At 40.9% G+C, this 23,325-nt stretch overlaps 1 protein-coding gene across 3 annotated transcripts in view; it reads right to left on the bottom strand.

Annotated features, from left to right (window-relative positions):
- Positions 1-23,325, bottom strand: part of dmd (dystrophin) — a 1,415,828-nt gene that overhangs the window by 162,878 nt on the left and 1,229,625 nt on the right. For all 3 annotated transcript variants that reach the window (XM_052015085.1, XM_052015086.1, XM_052015087.1), the window contains exons 57-60: positions 21,663-21,835; positions 8,122-8,278; positions 5,392-5,512; positions 1,885-2,153 (exon numbers count right to left, since the gene is read on the bottom strand). In XM_052015085.1, coding sequence (XP_051871045.1) covers positions 1,885-2,153; positions 5,392-5,512; positions 8,122-8,278; positions 21,663-21,835 — 720 coding nt within the window. The remainder of the gene's footprint in view (positions 1-1,884; positions 2,154-5,391; positions 5,513-8,121; positions 8,279-21,662; positions 21,836-23,325) is intronic.

Here is a 23,325-nt window from a genome sequence, read left to right as displayed (position 1 = left end):
TCTATGGTATTGTACAACATAGAAGGAAGCAATTCAACTCTTTGCACTTATGTTATTACTTGGAAAGAACCCTACAATATGTCCTGCTCACTCCCAATGCTCTTCAGATTTCCTCTTTTCAGGTATTTATCTAATTCTCTTTCCAAGCTTGCTAGTGGATCTATTAATTCCAAATGATAATTTCTGGTGTTAAAAAATGAGATGGACCTGGGTGAGCTGATTCCAGGCTTGATAGTGGTCTCGGGACTGCATTTGACTTCAGAATCCGAAGAGAAAAAAAACATGCAAGTTTTTTCTCATTTAATTGCTGACCAATGCCTCAGTTCAAAGCACGACCAGAAATGCCCAGCTTTGATAACTCCACCCTAATTGCAAATTTGGACATGTACTACACCCTTTTCAACAGGATTAGTCCTCACAGGAGTGAGGTACTATATAGTTGCAGTTGCACTGCAGCATCAGAGAACAGCTTCAGCTGAAGCAAAGGAAACAATGGAAGGAAATTGAGAAAAGATGCACGCAGGACCAACAAAACAGCCCATAATGTCAGATTCTGTCCAAGGGAACCAGGGAATAAGCCATTAATTTTGCTTCTATGTTTAACATTTTGCTTCTATGCTTTGTGATGCCCCCTGTTTTTGAATAATACATGAAAATACTGGCATAATGCATGAAGTACTTTAGTGATATCTCCAGTAGAAGGAAGCAGAGAAAGGGAAACAAATGACCCCTTTGTTTGATTACAACATCTCCTTCTGCAACCAAAAACTCACAAGAGAACAACTCTACTATATCCATGTATAATCTTAATTTGCCACAGCTGATTTTTGTTCAATGTTTAGTCATTTTCTCCTGCTGGCTGGTCCTCACAATTTGAAGGCTGGAAGCATAGTTTTGTGGAGTGCGGATGGTGGGGGGTGGGGGAACAACTAATTATGGCAAGTGTGTTTGAGGGATATGCCAGGTGAATGCCTGGACTATAAAAAGCAATGAATCTGCCTGATCTAGTTCTTTTCTTCTGTATCTGGTTGCTGGAATTCCCAAGCCCTGGGAAACCTGACCAGCCAGTGTTAAATTTAAATCAGACTCCCAGGTGCACTGTGTGAGCCTTAAACATTATAATCAAGTGTCTCCGTTGCGCAAGAGTGGATCGCAGGTACAAACAATTGTCATATGCAACTCACTGTTGTAAAACAAAAGGCAGCTGGCCCATTGCGATGCAGATAGCTGTCACATTGAATCATGTAACATTTTTAAATCTTGTGCTGACATTCTATTGCTCATCATGCACAGGTTAAAATACATCGCACCCTCATGAATCTACATCAGTTTTGAGGGACCATTTTGCAAATTTTGATAGTTATTTACATACTTGTGACCCCCCAATTTCCTGTCTAGTATCTCGGTAGACAAGGCTCACTGTTGGAAGAGAAATTGTTGGAAAGCAGCCTTTGATGTCAGATCTCCGAGATGAAAGAAGTTGCACCATGATAGCTGACTCCTCGTTCCCAGTCATCTCAGGATGACTTGCTGTAGCCCTGACCAAGAATATTAATTATGCTATGAAGGGGCAAAAAGAATTGCTCTTTTCTCCACCATTCACCGGAAAAAACACATCTTCCTCCAGTTGCTGCATACCAAATGTTCAATAAAAAGAATGAAAATGATTGTTTTGGAAAATGAGCTTTGATGGCATCACAGAAATAGTAAAATCAAATGGGGCAATTCTTTGACCTGACCGTTGCATGACCCATGACCGGTTTAAAATAGATTCAGTCAAGCTAGTTTTGAGAGCTGTATGAGATTCAAAGACAATTGAGTAATAAACTCAGAATATTCTTTCCAACTATCATTCACACAGCATGTTATTTTATTGCTGTTTACCTTGACTTTTTCAATGTGATCCTGCAACGAGTCTATTAGCAGATCCCCTACAGGTTGCCATGTATCTTTGATAGCTTCAGCCTGTCTCAATTTGAGGTTCAATTCATCCATTGAATCTTGCAATTCCAGTAGTCTCTTCAAGGCATCATCTATACGCTTCTGCCAATCAACAGAGCGAGTGCTCAGCTTGTCCCATTCCACTTTCACTTCCTCGGTATACTTCCGAATGACTCTAGCAACATTTTGGATATTCTCTTCAGGTGTTTTTTCTGTATTAAGAGGACAGGGAGTTCTGTTAAGAAACTTAAGTTCCTGAAAGGAGCAAGAATTAATGACTGAATGGAAAACTGTCCACTCTCCACTTCTCTCCTCTCCTTAACACTCACCTGTTTGTCCAAGTTTTGGTTGTCCATTTTATGATACACTTCTTTGGTTTGGTGTCTATTTTTAGATTGCATTTATGAAAAGCAATTTTTTCTTTCTGAAACAATTTATATGAATGGAACCTATTTAAATCTGGCTACACAATGCATTCAAGAAAGAGCACGGCGTTATAAGAGTATACAACGTGCAAAGAAATCCTTAAATCCAAATGTCAGTAATTCTTAGAAGCAGCCGCTGAAACCCCGTCTATCCAATGTGGCCAAATACCAGGGCTCTATAACAGCTTCTTTGTTTGCTGTTCTGGAAACTAACCCAGCCAAAAATTCTCCAAACGTGCGAATTTTCTGAAATCATTAACAGCAATGATACCATCAGACAAACCATTGCAAATTAATTATTGAGCCTGACGCTGTGACAGAGTTGAAGTAATCCATCTACAATGGGATGCAGCTGCACCAGCCAGTGTGTAGAATTGGAAGATCACATTGGTGTAAAGGTTGCATGCCCAGGACAGACCACACTTAAAGCTTAATATAGAGGTAGAGGCACCTGCCTGTGAATTTATAGTGAACAAAATAAAATAAACACATACAAAGTTTTAAGCTTTTGTATCCACACTTACAACTTTTTCTTTACTCTGCATCATGTGCAAAGGTGCTGAGTTTTTCTGACCCATTTTTTCATAGCTACCTCCTTGCCCAAAAGCTATTCTTTATATGTATTTTCTGATCTGATGTAAGCATTGGAAGTTCATACTCATACCACCTCACGTCTATCATTCAAGGTCTAACCAAAAAGCAGCAAGTGCCTTTTTGTGTGATGGTGGAACTCTGCTACCAATTAACACTACATTAAGGCTAGTTCTAAGCCATGGGCTTGCACTGCCAAAGAAATGCCTATTATTATTCAAATTCCTTTTAGTTGAACAATAAATAACTGTCATGCAGGAGAGACTTATCCTGTCCATCTGAGCCATTTTAAATCCAGGTCCCAGAAGGCAAAGGGCAGCATGATAATTCGCTGTGTCGCTATGTTCCCAATGATCACTTTATCTTCTATGCTCGAGTTCCTTTGCCAGAGGGACAAGATAATGGGCTGTTCTCAGGCTTCTGCAATGTTATTCTGTGATGGATAGTTTGGAGTCACTTAAGAAATGCACCAACTGATGCACCTTAAGTGATGGTGCTATAGCTTCATTTATTGCTGTCCATCGATGTTCTCTTCCAGAAACATGTCAACTGGGGACTTGGATTCATGAATCCAAATTCCACCACTGGGATTCTGCATGGGGGGTGGGGGGGAACTTAAACTGGAGCATGACCTAACCTGAGTGTTTTATTTTACGGATGCAACCAAATTAGTTGCTGATTACTATTAATCCTGAATCTAGAACTAGTTTCTTAGAACACTACATATTAATGCAATGTCACCGAATATGTTGAAATCTGATGCCCTGTGGAATATCCACAATGAATCCAAGAACCTGATGGGAGGGGATTCTTCTGCCTTTTAAAATCTAGTGAGACAATCTTGAGGTATGAAGCTTGCGTGACACAATAGATTATCATATTATCTAAATACCAGAAGTTGGCAACTAGAATGGTTTGATGTCAACCCCTCCATTTCCCGCAGACTGTACTGAATCTCTGTGCAATGACTAGGGGTACTCTCAACCCAGTCTGCTTTCCTACAACATAATATTACCTGCAATAATATTACATAAACAGCCTTACATTCTACTATATGGCAATCCTTCATTGGGGTAGGGTGTCAGAGCAGGACATTGATTCCCATATTTCCTTACAAGATAGTAAGCATTTAGCTCATGGGCTCTCAGAACAATCCCATTCCCTCACTTATTTCTCCAGAACCTATTCTCCCTTACATGCACATTGACACCCACCTGATTTGCCTACCACCTGCCTACACTAGGAGTAATCACAGCAGCCAATTAACCAAGCAACCAGTGCATCTTGGAACATGGGAGGAAACCGGAAGCACAGGAGGAAATCCACGTGGTCACAGGCAAAACGTGCAAGCTCCACACGACAGCACCACAGGTCAGAATCAAACCTGGGTTGCTAGAGTGTGAGAAAGCAGTTGGACCTGCAGTGCCACTGTGTCATCCAGTAATGTCAGAAGTGATGCAATCTGTTTCTAAAACAACCACTGAACACTGGCCCAAGACCGATACTTTTGACATGACATCCCTTTTCCCATGCATTGCGTTCCATTTGTCAGGCTTTACTGATTCACTCAACCTAGAACATGAATTTCCAACTTAATGTTGCCATTTACTCTGCTTACAAATAGTACCTGTCTTGGTGTTACCATCAAATTTGGTTACATGGCATTCTATCCTGTCATCCACGTTGTTATAAATATGCTAATTATTCTCAGCATCAACACCAGTCCTTATAAGGGTCCATTTGTCACAGCTAGACAGTTGAGTAATTGGTCATTCACTCTGCTGTTTGTTTCCTGTGTCCTCAGTGATTCTCCACATTAACAACAATAAACTACTTCAACCTTAGCTAACAGTCTCTTGTGAGGGGCTTTATCAAATGGTGCCTGAAAATCCATTGACGTAATATCCGAAGGCACTTCCCCTATAGTGACCTCTTCAGAAATTCAACCAGGTTTGTTAGGCCTTTACAAATCCATGCTGGCTTTTCCAGATCAACTGTTCAGTTGCCCTTTCCTTAACTGTGGATTCAAGTAATCTCCCGACAATAAATGTTAGTCTAACTGGTCTAAAAGTCATTGATTTCTTTTCTTACTTTTCCTACGCCTTGTTAAAAAGGCATTGAAATCCATCACACATCTCACTAATTTAATGATTTAACATTAAAAAAATACATCAAATCATTTTGATGTAATTAGGTAATAGAAATTTACTGATACTCATGCTGTGCAATATCCTTCTTTAAAAGGTTCTCCAGCAGTAAGTAAAACAAATTATTTTAAACCGTGTGTTTAGGTATGGGGAACACAGAGCTTTATTAAGAGATCTGCAATAGAGCAAAACCATCCCTAACTGAGTATCACCGATTAATTTTGAGCAAATCATACAGCAATGATTACATGCCTATTAACCAATCATTACGGGGATTCTGAAATTACCTTTTGGTACAGATAAAAGACTTTCAGGCCCTTTGATTGGTTGATCAGCCAAGAACAAATGCACCGTGTCCAATGCACTCATAATCACTGGTTCCTTTGCCTTCAGCTCCCGCTTGAAAGTCTAGAAGGAGAAAAGCACTTAATATCTTTAGTTCTACATACTTTACAATAAGCAATGAAACTACAATGTCAACAAAAACAACAGAAAAATATCACTCCAAATTTGGTAAACTTTGTGCAAAATGTACCCTTTGGAGGTAATACTCTTGAAATACCTCTGTCACAAAAGTTCAATCAAGCATTTCTCAGTGTCCACTTTTCCATGGTAAAGGCGATCTGAACACTTGAACCAGGTTGATTTAAGTCTCGCTTTTGATTTCAAATCTTCCCTCTGCTCCGCAGAACATGATTTTTCACTTTAATTCCAAACAGCTTCTGTCTTCTTCCCCCATTTCCTGTGCCATATCCCACATCCAAAAGCAGCACCAAGAACTCCTTGAGAAGGTATGTGCCCTGTGCCACATTCTATTCCTAAGGACAGAAGAGCTTGTGGACAGAGATGCTTTCTTTGGTTCTTCAAGCTAAATGGGTGCTGTTGGCATCAGTTGCCTGTTCCACTCCTCTCCTTACAGCTGGTTCCATTGAAGTAAATTAAGTTCCATTGGGAGAAAAACAAGATGGTGATACTGCAGTGTTTAATCAGTGGTTGTGACCAGAGACAAATTACAAACTCTTTGACATAAGGTTTAAATTTACCACCTTATTAAGTTGCTTGGGACAGGATCAAGCTCAGACATAAAGTCATCTGAAGTCAGATGGCCTGTTGACATTCACTGCCTATATTTGTGATGAAGAATGGCCGCTTGCATGAAGTACCAGTGGGCAGATGGCTATGTTGAACTATACCCTAATGAGGAATTTCTTTGGTTCCATTTATTCCCAAAAAACATACAACCCTGTGCTGACCTTGCCAATGAGGATTCATGCCCAATTTTCCAGCAGGTTTTATTTTGCAGCACTGGACTTCAAAATAGGCACAAAGCAAGAATTAGTGCAGTATCATTAATTAGACAAATGGGATTTTGCTCTCATCTTCTGTCCTTGATTCTTGACTCTGAAGCTACTGTACTATTCTTTTTTCATTATAATGCACAGCAAGTATATGCCCATAGGAAACATTATTCAAGCTATTTAATTCATACTGCATCGGACAATGGAGATCCTCAACAATTTGACTGTATTAAGCACAATAGAGACTAAATGTAGTTAAAAAGTATATTTAAAAAAAGAAGCAACGAACAGTCTGCTGGAGTAACTCAGTGGGTCGAGCAGCATCGGGTGGGGGGGGGGGGGAGCGGGAGGAATTGTAGACATTACAGGTTGAAACCCTGCATCAGGACTTTTTAAAAAATGAAGTAAATCACGATCAAACTGTGGGTATTTTAATTGAGCAAGGGTCCTGCTTTGGTTAAATAATTGGGTTTTAACCTTTTCAAGTGCAATACTGTCATTAATGTTCTAAATTTATGAGGGTTGTTCCCATGCATTGAGTTATGCAAATAAATAGCAAAACTCTGTAACTGTAATGACATGACCGAGAGAGTTTGCACAAACTGATACTTCAATGTAAATCCAGTACAAGTTATGCTCAAATGTTTTCCAAGTAGGAAAAAACAGTGTTTATGCATTATCGTTTCCCTGGCTCGTGTCTTCATGAATATAGAGGGAAAAAAGTCAGGAAGAAAGAAAAATGACATAGAAATACATGGCTCAGGAAATTGACAACAAAATCATCACAAAACCCATCAGACTTCGATGCAATATCTTTTGTCCAGGTTCAACAGATGCTGGCTTTCCTTCATAATGAAGTGGTTGATAGGATATTCCTGTCAACTGTCTTAGCCTCCTGTTCAAAATCAAAATTTGTGGTGTTATTAGGCATGGCAATATACAACAGTTTTTCTATTTTCAGTTTCACTATTTGTCTGTACTTAAATTGTATGGTATATCGAAGCCAGCACCACAATGTGGCATGAGGCTATCCTTTTCAGGGAGATTTATACTCTTTTATGTCAGTATCAGGCCAAGCTTCCATTCTCTATATTCAGGCTGCATTGATGTGACAACAACAGAATTGTTGCAAAACTATGTTCGTGGTATTGTTGCAGTGTGAGTATGTGTTTGGACAATTTTTTTTAAATGACCTCACCAGCAATGATCAATGAAGAGCTTTTAGTTTCCATTACATAGTCAATGTTGCTACAAAGAAGCAGTTTCCTATTTGAATTATTTCGGCTTCCCACCTCTAACGCCATTCTTAAATGGCTTAAAAAGAAGAGAAAATAAGATTGTTTTCATATGATAGCAAGAAGATTCTGAAAATGAACTATGCAGACCAACAAAAATGAATATTTTTCAGGTCAGAGTGAAAGTTTTTGGTGTGCCCTTTCCAGGTTGTTCCAGAGGAATGAATGAGTTAAATTTGCAATGTTTAAACAAAATACAAACATGCTTTTCAACCATCTGTGCAGCATTGCTTGACGTTGCTGTTTTGCTTTAAGTTGAAAGTAATAGTATTCAAGTAATAATCCAACTTAGGCAAAAAACAACTCAAAGAATTCAAGGAAGACAATTATTTACCTAAATCAATTAGAATCTGCAGGCAGTCATGATATTTGGAATACACTTTTTGAGTTAAGTTTGAAGCAATTAAAATTGAATTTCCCTTACTCGGTGAACATCATTCTGCTGCTGCACTGTGGGAACATCACCGCCAATAGGCATTTGCCTCCTTAGTTCATCATTCTTCAAATTCATCCATGTCAATAAGTCCTGGAGGGAGATCTGCAGCCGCTTCCACTGCTCAGCATTTGTTTCCAGACAGGCTCTATGAGCAAACAAAAACCTCAGCATTGTCTTTGCTCATATAACAATAAAACAACTGTTGATATTGTAAGATATGGCTAGACTTAAGAGTTGAAACATACTGGGTGTTGCTTTTCAAACAGCTCACAAGATGTTTTCACTGTGTTTCCAATATTATTTACCGAAACAAAAGAACACTATTGAATCTCATCCAGCACACTATTCAAACAACAGCCACCCTATTTTGTGCAATCAATTGAAATTATCCTTGCAAAACTTGTGGCTAAATAGATAGTACAATTAGAGAGCACAGCGATCCCTTGATTATGTACATCATTCTTTTTACAAAAGGATATTCCAAATCTGATTCATTTTATTTTTGGCATCTGCTAAGCACTGTTTCCTTTACAAATGAAGTAATACAAGTTAAAATTGTCATTAGAGCAATATCACCAGCTTAGCTCATGGTTTGCATCATCTACAAGTCAATGGACTGCTTTACCTCCAAAACCTTCACATCTACATTGGCAGGTGGCTGAACGCCATGGCTGTCACAACATTAAACCAGATGGATTCAATTAGTCCACATTGTGATTCTCAGTAAGTTGAAATGCAACATTTGTCTTTAATAACCTTTGGTTGTTGAAGGGAGAAACTTGTCAATTAAGGTTTTCCCTCCTGATTGCTTGGCAGTGATCCTGATGGGAAATGTGCACGTGAGAGCGCTAGGAAAGGAACATGATTGGTTATGGCTCTGATAACTCTCATACACAAAATGGAAAACATTTGAAAATACTCAGCGGGTTAGACAGCATCTGTGGAGACCTAAACAGTGGTGAAAAGTCATTGATCTGAAATGCTAACTCTGTTTCTCTCTCCACATATTCTTCATGACTTAAGCAAGAATTTGCAGAATTTTCTATTCTCATTTCAGGATTTCTGTCCCTTGCAGCATCTGGCTTTTGTGAAGACTTTAATAGATGAGCAGCCCTTAAAATTGCCAATGTAGCTTCACATTTGAAGAGATGATGATAAAACAATATCCAGGAGAGTACCCAGTGCCTTAACAAGACAAGGAGAGAAAACGGGGAAAAAAATCAAAAGTATCCAATGCAATGTCCTCAACTCACTAAGCTAATTCACGAAGTAAATCTTGCTGCAATATGTTAGTCCAGCCAACTTTTGAAGATAGAGAACATTCAATTATTTAGCACCACAATGAACATTAATTTGAGGGACCAGTTTTGATGACATCCATGCAGGTACTGTTCACAGAACTTTCTGGACCAATGAAGCAGTAAATTGCAGCAGCCAGAATTCCAAGAGCTTCCAGCTGCCATTAATTATCTGAAAATAATATGAAAATCATCCTGTGTAACAATAATTACATATCTAACTATGGACCAACCATATTCGATGAAGAAAAGATAACAAGCTTGGGAAACGACAGGAGCAATTCAATCTAATCTCATCTCTCTTGAATCGGATGGACATTGGATGACCTGCTGGTGTCGGTGTGAAGGGCAGTTTACGGAGGATTTCTGTGAGCATAAGGAGGATAACGACCTTGAGTGAGCTCAGCTAAACTCAGTCTGTTGCTGCAGATGTGAAAATTCCACCAATACTGATCTATTTTCTCCGATATTCCTCAGTTACCTATTCGAGAAAGATCTCAACATTGCGACCTTAAAACCTTCCAAGATCCCTTTCCGAATTAACTGCTAACCGCTCCCTTACTGGCAATCATGCTAATTTACAATGCAGCTTTTAGTGACACAAGCACAAGGACACACACGGAAGTACGGCTAGTGGAGCCGCTGTCTCAGTGCCAGAGACCTGGGTGCAATCTTGACCTTGAAGCTGTCTGTTTGGATTTTTTCATGTCTCCCTGTGACCATGTGGGTTTCCTCCCAGATCCTAAAAATGTGCAGGTCTTAAATTGGCCCTAGTGTGTAGGCTAGTGAGGGGAGGTTGATGACAATGTGGGGTGAATAAGAATTGGTAGTTATGTAGGATTAATGCAAACCTGTGATTGATGGTCGGCGCGGACTCAGTGGGCTGAAGGGTCTGTTCCTGTGGTACTTGACTCTTAAAAACTTACTGCTCCTGATTGAATGATTCAATAAACTTCAATCATTGCCACACCTATCTGGATTGCAGATGGGTCAATATCTGCAACACAGCCAAGGTTCAGGGTCACACAAGAAGAAAGACCCATTGATCAGTTACCAATTGGGGTGTTGGTCTCCAGGCACATCAAGGATGAAAGGAGAAAGTTTTCTGTATTAAAGAAAAAGACACACTGCTTCATGAATTCTGCCATCAGCCAGCTTGGCAGCTCTGCAATCAAGTTGTCAGTGTTGGGTGCTTTATGAACCAAGCCTATCCAAAAATTCTCAAAATGCACATCAATGCCCATTTAAATTAGACATCAGTGTTTCTCCATGAATCAGAGCTGTTGAGCCAAATAACTTTTCTCTTGTTTCAATAATTCAACTGGATCACTTAATAAGTAAGCATGTGTAAAAGACAAAAAAGAAGCTGACATCTTTATTGATAACCCATGAATAATCCTCCGTCTATTTCTGGCTCCTGAAGGCAGAAAGAATATTATTGCTATCTGATGTTGCCAGTTTTTGGACAAGATGAATCTTTCTGTCAATATATTTGCGTTCTGAACAGGGTTTTTGTCACCCAGAGAGACTTGTTCAGTCTGATGCAAGCTGAAAACAGTCCACATCTGAATAACTCCCCAACAGTCTTAAGAAATTGCTTGAGAGAGGATGCTGCTTCACCACCGTCACTAGGAGCTTTTGCCTTGCAACAAAAACAGAGCTCCCCTTTTTTTGGCTTTTCATTCACTCTTTGGGTTGCAACTCTACAGAATTACTTTGAGGAAACCACGAACCTCAAACAAATGATTAAAAAAAACAAAGTAGACCAGTGGCTGGATGGAACTACTGGCTTCCATTTAGACAGCAGGCATGACAAGGAAATAAACTGGCTCAGTATATGGTGCAGCACATTTTAGCAAGTGGTGTCACCCCAAGTTCAGAGAGGCTGGCTCACGCAACTTCAACTCTACCTAGTTAATTTCACAAGTCTTCTGCTGGCTTTTCAAGATTAAAATCTTCACCTGCACGAGGAACACAGCTGAACACAAGTGTGCAAGCAAGGATTGTGTGGCATTTTGCTTGCAACAATGAGAGAGCCAAATATTGCCTCCAACTAAATGATAACACATGGCATAGAAGCACCTTAAGCAAAAAACATATCTGCAATGCAGCTGTAAAAAAAAAGCAATATCTTGAATACATGGTGACAGTATATGCCTCTTCCTCATGTATTGTGTCTGCCCATTAATCCCTTTTCTGATGGCACAACTTGTTGAGGCATTCAACTGCTGAACCATGCAACCCAGGGAGGTCTCCAGGGCTACAAGGGTCTGCTCTGAAACTGGTAACCTGATTAAGGACTTCTAAGCCAGTGAAATGTGGCTGAAGTTCCTAATCAAATCACTATCCAACAACCACAATTGGATACATGTGCACATGGACAAGAGGTGAAGCTATGAATAGTTTACCTGTGATGGTCCATGCAACTGAATAATTGAAAGTCACTCATTTTCTGGGTTCATGCACAAAAATTGGCACCTGAGTAAGGAGGCTGGAAAGCACACTGGCACCTGTGTGGCCATGCCTAGAAACTGATGAACACAAGCAGGAAAAAACAGCCCCACTTACCAGCATACCAACAACGATGTACTCATCTTTTATATGCACTTTTGGAGCAGCAGACTTATTTCTTGTGCTTTAGACACACTACTGAAAATTACACTGTTTCACTGCTGCAAATATTAGTATTCACATTTGCAATTCAAAGTACTGACAGCAGCGAAAAACCGTGCGCCAAGTAATTACTTAATCTGATCAATATATGAACAGGCTAATAGGATTTTTACTCTTCACAGTTAAAATGTGCATGAATCTAAATTGAAAAAAAGTCAGCAATCCCCACCACTGACACATAGATTAAAGTATTTCTGGGACATAATACCTCCAGAAAATTGACCTATTCACTGTGACTGAGGCAGGATCAATTTGAGAAAGTGTGCTCACCCCACCCCTCCCCACCCCCTCCCCACCATCAGTCCCACTTTCTGGATTTCCACAAACAAGCAACTAATCCGATTTCACCTCCAAAAAGAGATTGATGTCCTTCAAACTCTAGACAATGGATTTTACACCATGTGCTTATGTGATGTGTGCAGATAAGCAGTTCTATGAACATTGCTGTTATTTCATAAATGGGTCTGCTCATCACAGGAAACCCTCCTGAACGTGACAGAGAAAAATTCCTGTTTGACATCAATGATAGAAACAAAATCTATAAACTGTGTATGCTCACTTGAAATAAAAATGAGAAATCAGTTTGCGTCTTCCATCAAAAATATTTGTTTGTGTTCTTACAACAGTTCATGTTATTTATTAGTATACAAGCTGGGTTAAAACATCGAGAGATAAAATAAATGAAATGTGTGAGAAACTAGTCCAGCAATGATTGTGGGTTTGACTGACTGACTGACAGGTGCTTGTAAGAAAGCTTAGTCTTCAGAGCAACTTGAAATCCTATTACAAGTCAGTATATTGGATTTATTTAAATGAGAGACTGATAACATCTGGATAAAGAAATGGAATCATCTTTGGATGCTGTAGCATGTCTGCTACTGTGTCAAAGCAATCATCACATTGCAAGAAGACAAGGTTTGCTTTTATTACTTTTCAAAAAAAAACAAAATAAAAGAAGTACTGTTGTAAAAATCCCTTATCAAGCCGACGTGGAACGTACATCCCATTAAAATCAAGAATACCCAGTTCATGTTACCAGTACAGACTTGGCTGACGATTTACTTGAGGCATTCTGCTCTAAAGGTAAATTAATACACAAGAAATTGAGCACACCGATTACATCCAATATCAGCATTTAGTTGGCCTCTGGAAGTTCAATGGTGTGCTTGCAGTCCTTGCTAATTGGAAAGATCCCAGTTTTGAACCCTGGTCTGTGCTGAGTTAGAAAATGCTCACTTCATCAAAGGAGGATATACAAAGCTAAGAATGGGATTCTACATGAGCCAAAGGAGAGGGAAATAAAGGTAAGATCAGCTATCTATGTTGTTACAGCAGAGAAGGATCCCAGCAGGCCCACTGTCTCTATGCAAGAACAACCCAGCTCACCCGATGCCCTTGCACTCTGCCCATAGCTCTGCAATTTATTTCATTTCAGATACTTAACTGACTCCCTTTGGAATGCTTCAATTGAATCTGCCTTCACTACATCCCCTGGCAGTGCCCTGACAGACCATAACCACTCGCTTTGTGTCACTTTTAATTATTTTGCCAATCATCTTCATAATTATTTCCTCTGCCAATGGAAGCACTTTCCCTCTACCTACTCTGTCTATACTCTTCCTGATTTAAATACCTGTCATGCAACATCCCCTGTTTCAAGAAGACCAACCCCAGCTTCTTCAGTTTATTCACATAACTAGAAGTCCCTCATGCCTGGAATCACAGCAGTAAATGCCTTCTACAGCCTTTCCAAAGCCTTCACATCTTTCCTAAAGTGAGTGCCACCCAGGCTTTATAAAGGTTCATCATTACCTTTTTGCTCTTGGACTTGTTTCTTCTAAAACTCAAGTCCAGGATTTCTTTTGTATTTTTAACCATTTTCTCAACATGTCTACATCCTCTAACAAACCATGCACTAATACCCCCAGATCTCTCCATTCTTCCAAACCTTTTAAAATTTTGACCAAAACATCACATTTCTCAGCATTAAATGTCATCTGCCTATTCCAGCAGCCTGAGTATTTCTTCCTGAAATCTTTTACTATTCCCTGCACTCTCCTTCAAGTTTTATGTCATCTGTAAGTTTGAAAAGGGTGCCTTGTGCACTAAATCCAAGTCAGAAACACACATTAAGAAAAGCAGCAGCCCGAGTTCTCCATTGAACACACCCCGCAAGCCCGAAGAACATCCTTGCACTGCAACTCTCTGTTTCTGCTACAAAGTCAATTTTCTATCCATGCTGCTACATTCACTTCTATTCCATGGCCTTCAGTCTTGAGGACAAGCCCATTATGTGGCATCATGTCAAACATCTTTTGGAAATGCACTTCTAACACATCAACTGCATTTCCCTGTCAATGCCCTCTGTTACTTCTTCAAAAAACTCAAACAAGTTAGACACAAGTTGACCTTAACTAATCCAGTTCAGCTTTCTCTAATCAATCTACACTTGTTCAAGTGACTGCTAGTTCTGCTCCTGTCTGTTATTTCTAATTTGTAGTTGGTGTGCTTCTCCCTGTACCTGTTTTGAACAGAAGTGTAATATTTGAAATTTTCCAGTTCTCAGGCATCACCCCCGAATCTGTGGTCAGAGGGTCATACAGCACAGAAGCCCTTTGCTTCTGTAATTTCTTCCCTCCGCAGCTAAAGATGCATCCCATCGAGATCAGGTGATATATCTATCTAAGTACTTTTCTCGTACCTCCTCTTCATTAACTTTCAGCCAATTGACATTTCCATCTTCCTTTGCTGAGATTTCTGCAGCATCTTCTTCCTTGGGAAATACTCAACTAAAATACTCGCGTGGTACTTCAGACATGCCTTCTGTCTCCCTGAGTAAACTTTCTTTCTGGTCTCTGCTTGGTCCCCCCTCTCATCTTACAACCCCTTTCCTGTTCATATTGATGGAATATCTTGGTTTCCCTTTCATGCTTGTTATTGCTCCCTTTTTTGCCTCTCTTATTTCCTTGCCCCAGTTCTTATTCCTGTCCAGTGATTAGTGCCAAAAGAACAAATGGACTTTGGATGCAAATTAGATCAGAGACCTATGATGTACAAGAGTGACAAAAATCTGCTTTCATACTGGGCCTTTTATGGAGCAAAAGGTCTCAAGATACTACTGAAGAGTTTCTCAAAGAAAATGTGCCACCAAACTACTTTGGGGCAAGTGGCCCAATAAGGAGTTTGGTTTTAGCAATGAAGAGGAGTAGGGACATGAATTCCATTGTTCAGGATATTACCAGCTGAAAGAATGGCCAGTAGTGTACTTGGTGCAAGCTGGGACAGGGGCAGCAGAGTTCTGGATGACCTAAAGTATGCAAGTATTGAATGAAGAAGCCTGATCAGCAATGCATTGGAAGTGGCAAGCCCAGAGGTAACAACTGCATTGTTGAGGCCTTCAGTAGCAGATGAACCAAAGCAGGGGTGGACTCAGAAGAAGTTCCAGAGGTAGAAGTATGGATCTTTGTGATTGTGTTCTCATTTGGTAGGAAACTCACCTTGGGGTTAAATGATACAGCAAGGCAAGTGAAATATCACATTAATACCAGGCAGAGTGGCGGTGCTGGTGACCAGGCAGCAGACCACGTGACGGGTAGTCATGTTAATTGGTTCGGTTTTGCAATATTTGATAGGAGGAGATTTATAGATGGGTACTTGATGATTGTCAGGAGCATAATGGGCTGAAGAGCCTGTTTTCTGTGCTGGATGACTCATTGAACTCCAATGGATTTCTGCTCGTTGAGACAGGACCATTTAGATTATTGAGTGATTATTGATGATTAAGTTTATTTAGATAATTATTCCACAAAATTGAGTGGAAAAGCAAATTGTACAGAGGATGCGGAGAGTGTGCCGAGAGATATAGATAGGTTAAGTGGGTGGCAAGGGTCTGGCAGATGGAGTACAATGTTGGTAAATGCGAAGTCATCCACTTTGGAAGGAAAAATAGAGGATCAGATTATTATTTAAATGGTGAAATATTGCAGCATGCTATTGTGCAGAGGGACTTGGGAGTGCTGGTGCATGAATCGCAAAAGGTTGGTTTGCAGGTGCAACAGATTATCAAGAAGGCAAATGGAATGTTGGCCTTCATTGCCAGAGGGATTGAATTTAAGAGCAGAGGGGTTATGCTGCAACTGTACAGGGTACTGGTGAGGCTGCACCTGGAGCACTGCATGCAGTTCTGGTCTCCTTACTTGAGGAAGTATATACTGACTTTGGAGGCGGTGCAGAGGAGGTTGATTCCGGAGTTGAGGGTGTGAGCCTATGAAGAGAGACTGAGTCGGCTGGGACTATACTAGCTGGAATTCAGAAGAATGAGGGGGATCTTGTAGAAACTATAAAATTATGAAAGGGACAGATAAGATAGAGGCGGGAAGGTTGTTTCCACTGGTAGGCGAGACTAGAACTGGGAGGACATAGCCTCAAGATTCAAGGGAATAGATTTAGGACAGAGATGAGGAGGAACTGATTTTCCAGAGAGTAGTGAATTTGCTGGAATTCTCTGCCCAGGGAAGCAATAGAGGCTACCTCATTAAATATATTTACAACACAGTTAGATAGATTTTTGCATAGTAGGGGGATTAAGGGTTATGGGGAAAAGGCAGGTAGGTGGATTGGTATTGGTATTGGTATTGGTTTTATTATTGTCACTTGTGCCGAGGTACAGTGAAAATCTTGTCTTACAAACCGATCATAGAGGTCAATTCATTACACAGTGCAGTTACATTGAGGTAGTACAGAGTGCATTGAAGTAGTACAGGTAAAAACAATAACAGTATAGAGTAAAGTGTCACAGCTACAGAGAAAGTGCAGTGCAATAAGGTGCAAGGTCACAACAAGATAGATCGTGAGGTCATAGTCCATCTCTTTATATAAGGGAACCATTCAATAGTCTTATCACTGTGGGGTAGAAGCTGTCCTTGAGTCTGGTGGTACGTGCCCTCAGGCACCTGTATCTTCTACCCGATGGAAGAGGAGAGAAGAGAGAATGTCCTGGGTGGGTGGGGTCTTTGATTATGCTGGCTGCTACACCAAGACAACGAGAGGTAAAGACGAGAGTTCAAGGAGGGGAGGCTGGTGTCCGTGATGCGCTGGGCTGTGTCCACAACTCTCTGCAGCTTCTTGCGGTCCTGGGTAGAGCAGTTGCCGTACCAAGCCGTGATACATCCAGATAGGATGCTTTCTATGGTGCATCAGTAAAAGTTTGGTGAGAGTCAAAGGGGACAAACCAAATTTCTTTAGCCTCCTGAGGAAGTAGAGGCGCTGGTGAGCTTTCTTGGCCATGGCATCCACATGGTTTGTCCAGGACAGGTTGTTGGTGATGTTCACTCCCAGGAACTTGAAGCTGTCAACCCTCTCGACCTCAGCACCATTGATGTAGACAGGTGCATGTACACCGCCTCCTTTCCTGAAGTCAATGACCAGCTCTTTAGTTTTGTTGACATTGAGGGAAAGGTTGTTGTCATGACACCATTCCACTAAGCTCTCTATCTCCGTCCTGTACTCCGACTCATCGCTGTTTGAGATATGGCCTGCAACGATGGTATCATCTGCAAACTTGTAGATGGAGTTACAGCAGAATCTGGCCACACAGTCATGAGTGTACAGGGAGTAGAGTAGAGGGCTGAGGACGCAGTCTTGTGGGGCACCAGTGTTGAGAATAATTGTGTCGGAGCTATTGCTGCCTCTCCTCACTGATTGCAGTCTGTTTGTTAGAAAGTCAAGGATCCAGTTACACAGGGAAGTGTTGAGTCCTGGCCAGATCAGCCGTGATCTTACTGAACGGCAGAGCAGGCTCAACAGGCCAGATGGCCTACTCCTGCTCCTATTTCTTATGTTCTTATTTAGAGACAAAGGTGGGGTCACTCGAGCAGTTGGTCACCCGTGTACATGTGAAAACTGGTGCTGTATTTCCAAATGGCGTTGCTGAAGGGCACCTTGTAGGTGAGAAATAGGCCAAAAATACATTCTTGGGGTACACTGGAACTAATCATACATTTGGGGGTTTGAGAAGTCATTCAGGGTGCTTTCCTACTTAAATTCAAAAGAAAGCAATCACTTCAATAAAATCCTGTCTCGTTGCACAATGGTGGTGGGATGGATGGTGTGGTCAACCACGTCAAAGGTTCACGAAAAGGAATATTAGTATTTTTCTGCCAATATTGGATGTCATTTCAGTACTCCATTTGGAACAGATACCTGACAATAGGGATTCAAACAAAGGGTTCCCAGATTTCAGAGGTGGTTTGGGGGGAGTGAGGTGGAATACAAAACTTTCAAGGACAGGGAGGTTAATGGGGTAATAGTTTGTAAGGAGCGAGCCCAGGTCCGAAGAAATAACAGTGTAACTGGACATTAATTAGCATTTTCAGGTGAGGAAATGAGTTAAGGTGTTGGGCATGACAGAAGGTTTAAAGGAGGGGGATGTGGCAAAGAGAACCACCAACAATATCTGCTACTGTTGGAGCAGCATCGGGAGTGGGTTGGACAGCAGTTTATTGGGAAAAGAACTGAGAGAGTAAGAGGTGTTTTTGCATTCAAGTCAGTTTACAGAAGATAATAGGAGAGAAACTGGAAAACGACAAAAGATCATAGTTATGGCTGAGGAAACATTCAAACTTCCAGGGAAAGACAGGAACTGTGGTTGGAAAGCGATACAGGGAAGTGATCAGAGGTGGCACTGTGACTGAGATGATACACGTTGTGAGACCACACAGAGAATGCCAGGGTCAAGGAAACGACCGTGTATGTGTGGGTTTATATTGTATCATGGGGTTGAGGGTAGGAGGACAACAAGGAGAGAGAGAGGAAGATGAACTGAGATGGAGGGTGAAATCACTTGATGCTGAGAAGTCACCCAGTGAACGGGAAGTGGTGAAGGAATCATGGCATTTATGATAATTGATGGGCAATAGAGAACGAGCCTTTTGTTTGAGAGCTAACAGCAGTAGAGCAATGGGAGAGATGCCCAGAAGAGAAAGAGTGGCAGAGGATTAGGGACTTGTCTTGGGGCTGGGAGCCACAACCCCAATGCACTAATCTGGGGAGGTCAAGGGCGTGAGCAGGTGGAGAGGCATCATGGGAAAGTAGTGGCACCAACTGGCTGGGCCTTCCTCCGAATCTAATTGTCCAAAGACAGTTATGGATGACAATGGTCTTGTTTGCACATGAATGCACATTTTGGAGGGGGACCTGAGGAGGGGCAATGGTGAGAGTTGACCCACTGCCACCCAGAATTCTGTGCAGAATTCGCCACACAGAGTTAGCAATGGGTGAAATGAAGACAGAAAACACCTGAAGTACTCAGTTGGTTTGGCAACACCCGAAGACAGAGAAACCAAGAGTTCCGGTCAATCACCTCTCATCAGAACAATGGATGAGGTGAGATTGGTAGGAAGGAGACGAAGGAGCCACGCAGGTTAGAGAGGGCAGCAAGAGAGTAGAGCAGGCCAGCTATGGCCTTGTGCCAGTTCCCATTGTTAACTCACCTGCCGGCTCTAAGTCCACGTGAGGACCAGGCATTCAGGCCAGATCCCAGAGGGCTGAGTGTGCAACCAGACATGAATTAGCACTTTCAGGCAAGGAAAAGAGGTGGAAAAAAAAGAACCAAGCAGTTTCAGGTGAGCAATTCCCCCAGCACCTTTCAGACAGTTTGGTTTCTGATGCCAGCCAGAATTAATTTAGATCAAAACAGTTTGTTAATATTTATTCACGGAGGTGGGCACATGAGATGATTACCAATGCAACTCACAGGAAACAAGTTCATTTTATCTTTATTTTCATAACAGTAAAGGCCACACCTCACAAAACACACAGGAAGGCTTCTCACCACAGCAGGCACAGTCGTTGGTCCAGTGCAAAGCTATTCTGTGATAAACATGCAGAGTGGCCGGCAGATTGCTCACAACAGGCCCTCTCTATGTTTCTCAAGAAGTGACTCAGTGCAAAAACAAAGTGAATAAAATTACTACTTAATATTCCCACAAATACCATAGCTTTAATCAAGGATCAGTCGCTGCCCATTTTTGACAGAGAAATATATTAATTTGTTAATTTTATTGCAGTGTTTCAGGTGTGTGCGCATGGGGTATTGTAGCAAGGGCTAACCTTCGACAATAACAAGCATCATGGCTATTTTTGGTGTGTCCTTTTGGCATAAAAGTGCAGATAACACCCAAGCCATAACATACAGCATTACTGAGAAGGTGGGTTAATGCATACACGTAAATGAAAGTAGTATTAATATTGAATGTTACTAGGGCTTATCAGCTTCACTCAAGCTTTAGGCAGGAACTCTGTCCTCTTGACTTACTAATGATGTACTTTCACAAGTAATTAATGTTTGCTACTTGGGATGTCTGCTATTTGAGACATGACATTCAAAATAAAAGGAAACATATGCACCACTGAAAAATTATTCCCATCAGTATGTCAGAATCATCTTGATACTGCTGAAAATTCACCTTGAATGTTGGCCTTTTACATACTCAGGGAGAATTGGATATGTCTGAAAATGAAGGTGCCAGCTGTTGTTCAAATGGCAGAGATTTTTACTTCATTATGCAATCACAAGTAAAAGTTCATTTTAAGGGAATAGGCAGAAAAATAGGTCAAAGAAACCTAGATGTGGGACCATTGGTGAGATACAGTACATGTTTCCAGCCCCATGTTAATGGATTCCTGAAGTGTAATCCTTGAGCATATCAGTGGTGGGACTGAGAGAAATGCTGAGCAGAGATTTATGCGTATAAAGGAAACGCAGTGCTGCTTGTTACACAGTACTGTATTGTTTCTCCAGAGAACAACGGAACTGTTGAATGATTTCCAGTGGGAAAGAGGGCAACAGAGTGAGTCCTAAATCCAGCAGTTCAGCGTGTACGCAGCATACATTAGCTTTCCTCAGTGACAGGGAAATCCATCATTGATTTTTCCTAAGGGAGGCTTTCCACCTCATATTAAAGAAGCAGCCCACTAAAAATTTACTTTGTCTGTTAAAAATGTTATTCTTATACAGTGACAGCATTGAATTTTCCTTGAAGTCAGCTACACATGCAACACTGGAACCTGCGAACAGCCTCACTGGGAAATATTAGATGCCAAAATATCGTAACATACTCCAAAGGGCAAGAGCCACAATAATGACGATTGCCTCTTCCACTATTACGATCACCATCATAAATCAGCTGGAAGAGATTAATTATGATCCCTTTTCCCCAACCCCTCTCCATTTTGGGTTCTTCTCCCTCTTGCTTCCTGAACCTGACTCTTCACTTGGCTATAGTTTCTGCAGCTGCCAGCAGCTTCTTCCAGCATTTATAATGGTGAGCCCAGAGAGTGAGCATCAGGTGGCCAGTAATGCTTGATATCACATTTCATTGCACATTACATTTACCACTTGCCTATCAAGGGGAAAATGGGATATCCAAAGTTATAACACTGCAAATTTCTAATAATCCTAATGTATCACTTTGAACAGAAGTACTAAACTCTCAGCTCGACAAGGGACTCAAAGACAAATCTTAATGTTTCCAGATGAGCACAGGTGCAAAGCCTTACCTGATATTCAATGATTTTTTCCTGAGTTCAGTCCAACGAAAATTCATGTCATCAAGATGCCTCTGAAGAAAAACCCCTTCCTCGGCACCCTCCAGACCCTTAAGTATTTTCTGTCCATTCTCGTCCAAATTGTGATAGGTATCAGTGTGAGCATCAATTTCTGACTGAAGGTCCTGCAACAAGGGGGAAAAGAAACGTCTTTAGAATCCACAGTTCAGGACAATTAGTGAGCTGTGCCGATCTTCAGTTTAATAATACGAAAATTGACAGGAAAATAATGAAAAACAAAAAATACAACACTGACACAACTGACCTTCACATGATAAGTTTTCCTTTGCAAAGTCTTGAGGCTAAACTTTGGAAGGATGCAGAGTTTTTGAGGCATCTGCATTGTGCCCGGGATGCTTTATTTGGGGAAGCACAGAGCCCTCTGCTTTCTGCTCAAAAGCTTGTCACAGGAAGGCAACTATCAATATTGCATAACCAACCCAAAGGATACAAAACCATCATTGAGTCTCTATAATGTAGGAGGGCTTCTAGCAACACAACAGTTGAATAGAACACTTATAAAATTAGCTTTGTCTTTTATCAAATCAACAAGCTTCACAGTTCTCAATTCTTTTTAAATTTTAAAGGGCTCAAACATTCCTCAAACAGTTGTCACATTACTTCTTGGCAACAACTAAACAACCATCCTACAAGATTAGAACAACTGCACAACATTTACTGTGCCTTTTGTTTTACTGTACATTGGGCAATTGTTTCCATTTCATCCTGACAATCCTTCTGGCATTCACCGTCTGAAAAGGCAATGAAGTGCTGGACTATCAATACCAATGAGAGTAAATTCATAATCGAAGAGTCAGGACTATTGGCATTGGGCATAGTTTAGTCAAATAGTTAAGGCAACTACACCACTTAAATTAAAAACATGTTAAATAAATAAATTGCACAATAAAAAGGGAAATATTTGTTAAATTAAGGGAATATAGATTATGAGCAGGTCCATCAGCATCTTTGACAATTGTTGAATGACAAATCCTCAGATAATGAAGCAGTCTTTATATGACATAGCAAAACTGGACAACATCTAAGCTCTAACTGACGGTAAGTTACATTTATTCTGTACAAGTTCTAGGCCGTGGCCAACTTCAACTAGGAAAAATCTAACCACCATGCACTCTCCTCTCTCATTGTACCAATGTAATCAATGTACTCCAATATCAGCATTTTAGGGGTTAGCTGTGATAAAAAGTTAATTTGCAACAGCCACAAAAATACCACGGCTGAAAGAGTAGGCCAGTTGGATTTGGCGGGATGGTAGTGATGGTGGTGTGTGCGTGCACTTCCCGTGGCTCACAAATCTGGGGACTCAGATCTCAAGATCCTACCTTCTAAGGAACAATGATGCAGTCCTGGAGCACTGACCTCATGTAGAGACAGCAGAAGTGTTTGAAATGATGCGCAAGTGACAGGAGTCAATTATCCTGCTTTGCAGCATGTTGCAGGAAGACTCTAAGAAAAAATCCAGCTCAGGATCAAGATGTCAGGAAGAGCTTCCAAAGGATTTGGAATGCTGGGAACCATGGGCTGAATGGATGGCTTGAGGAACATTCTGAATGCTACACTTACAAAGTGCTCATCAGAACCTCCTTCCTCTAAT

Source organism: Pristis pectinata, chromosome 4 (genome assembly GCF_009764475.1).
Source record: "Pristis pectinata isolate sPriPec2 chromosome 4, sPriPec2.1.pri, whole genome shotgun sequence".
Taxonomy (NCBI): Eukaryota; Metazoa; Chordata; class Chondrichthyes; order Rhinopristiformes; family Pristidae; genus Pristis; species Pristis pectinata.
Note: the sequence above shows the minus strand (reverse complement) of the source record. Positions and strands in the feature narration are given on the sequence as shown.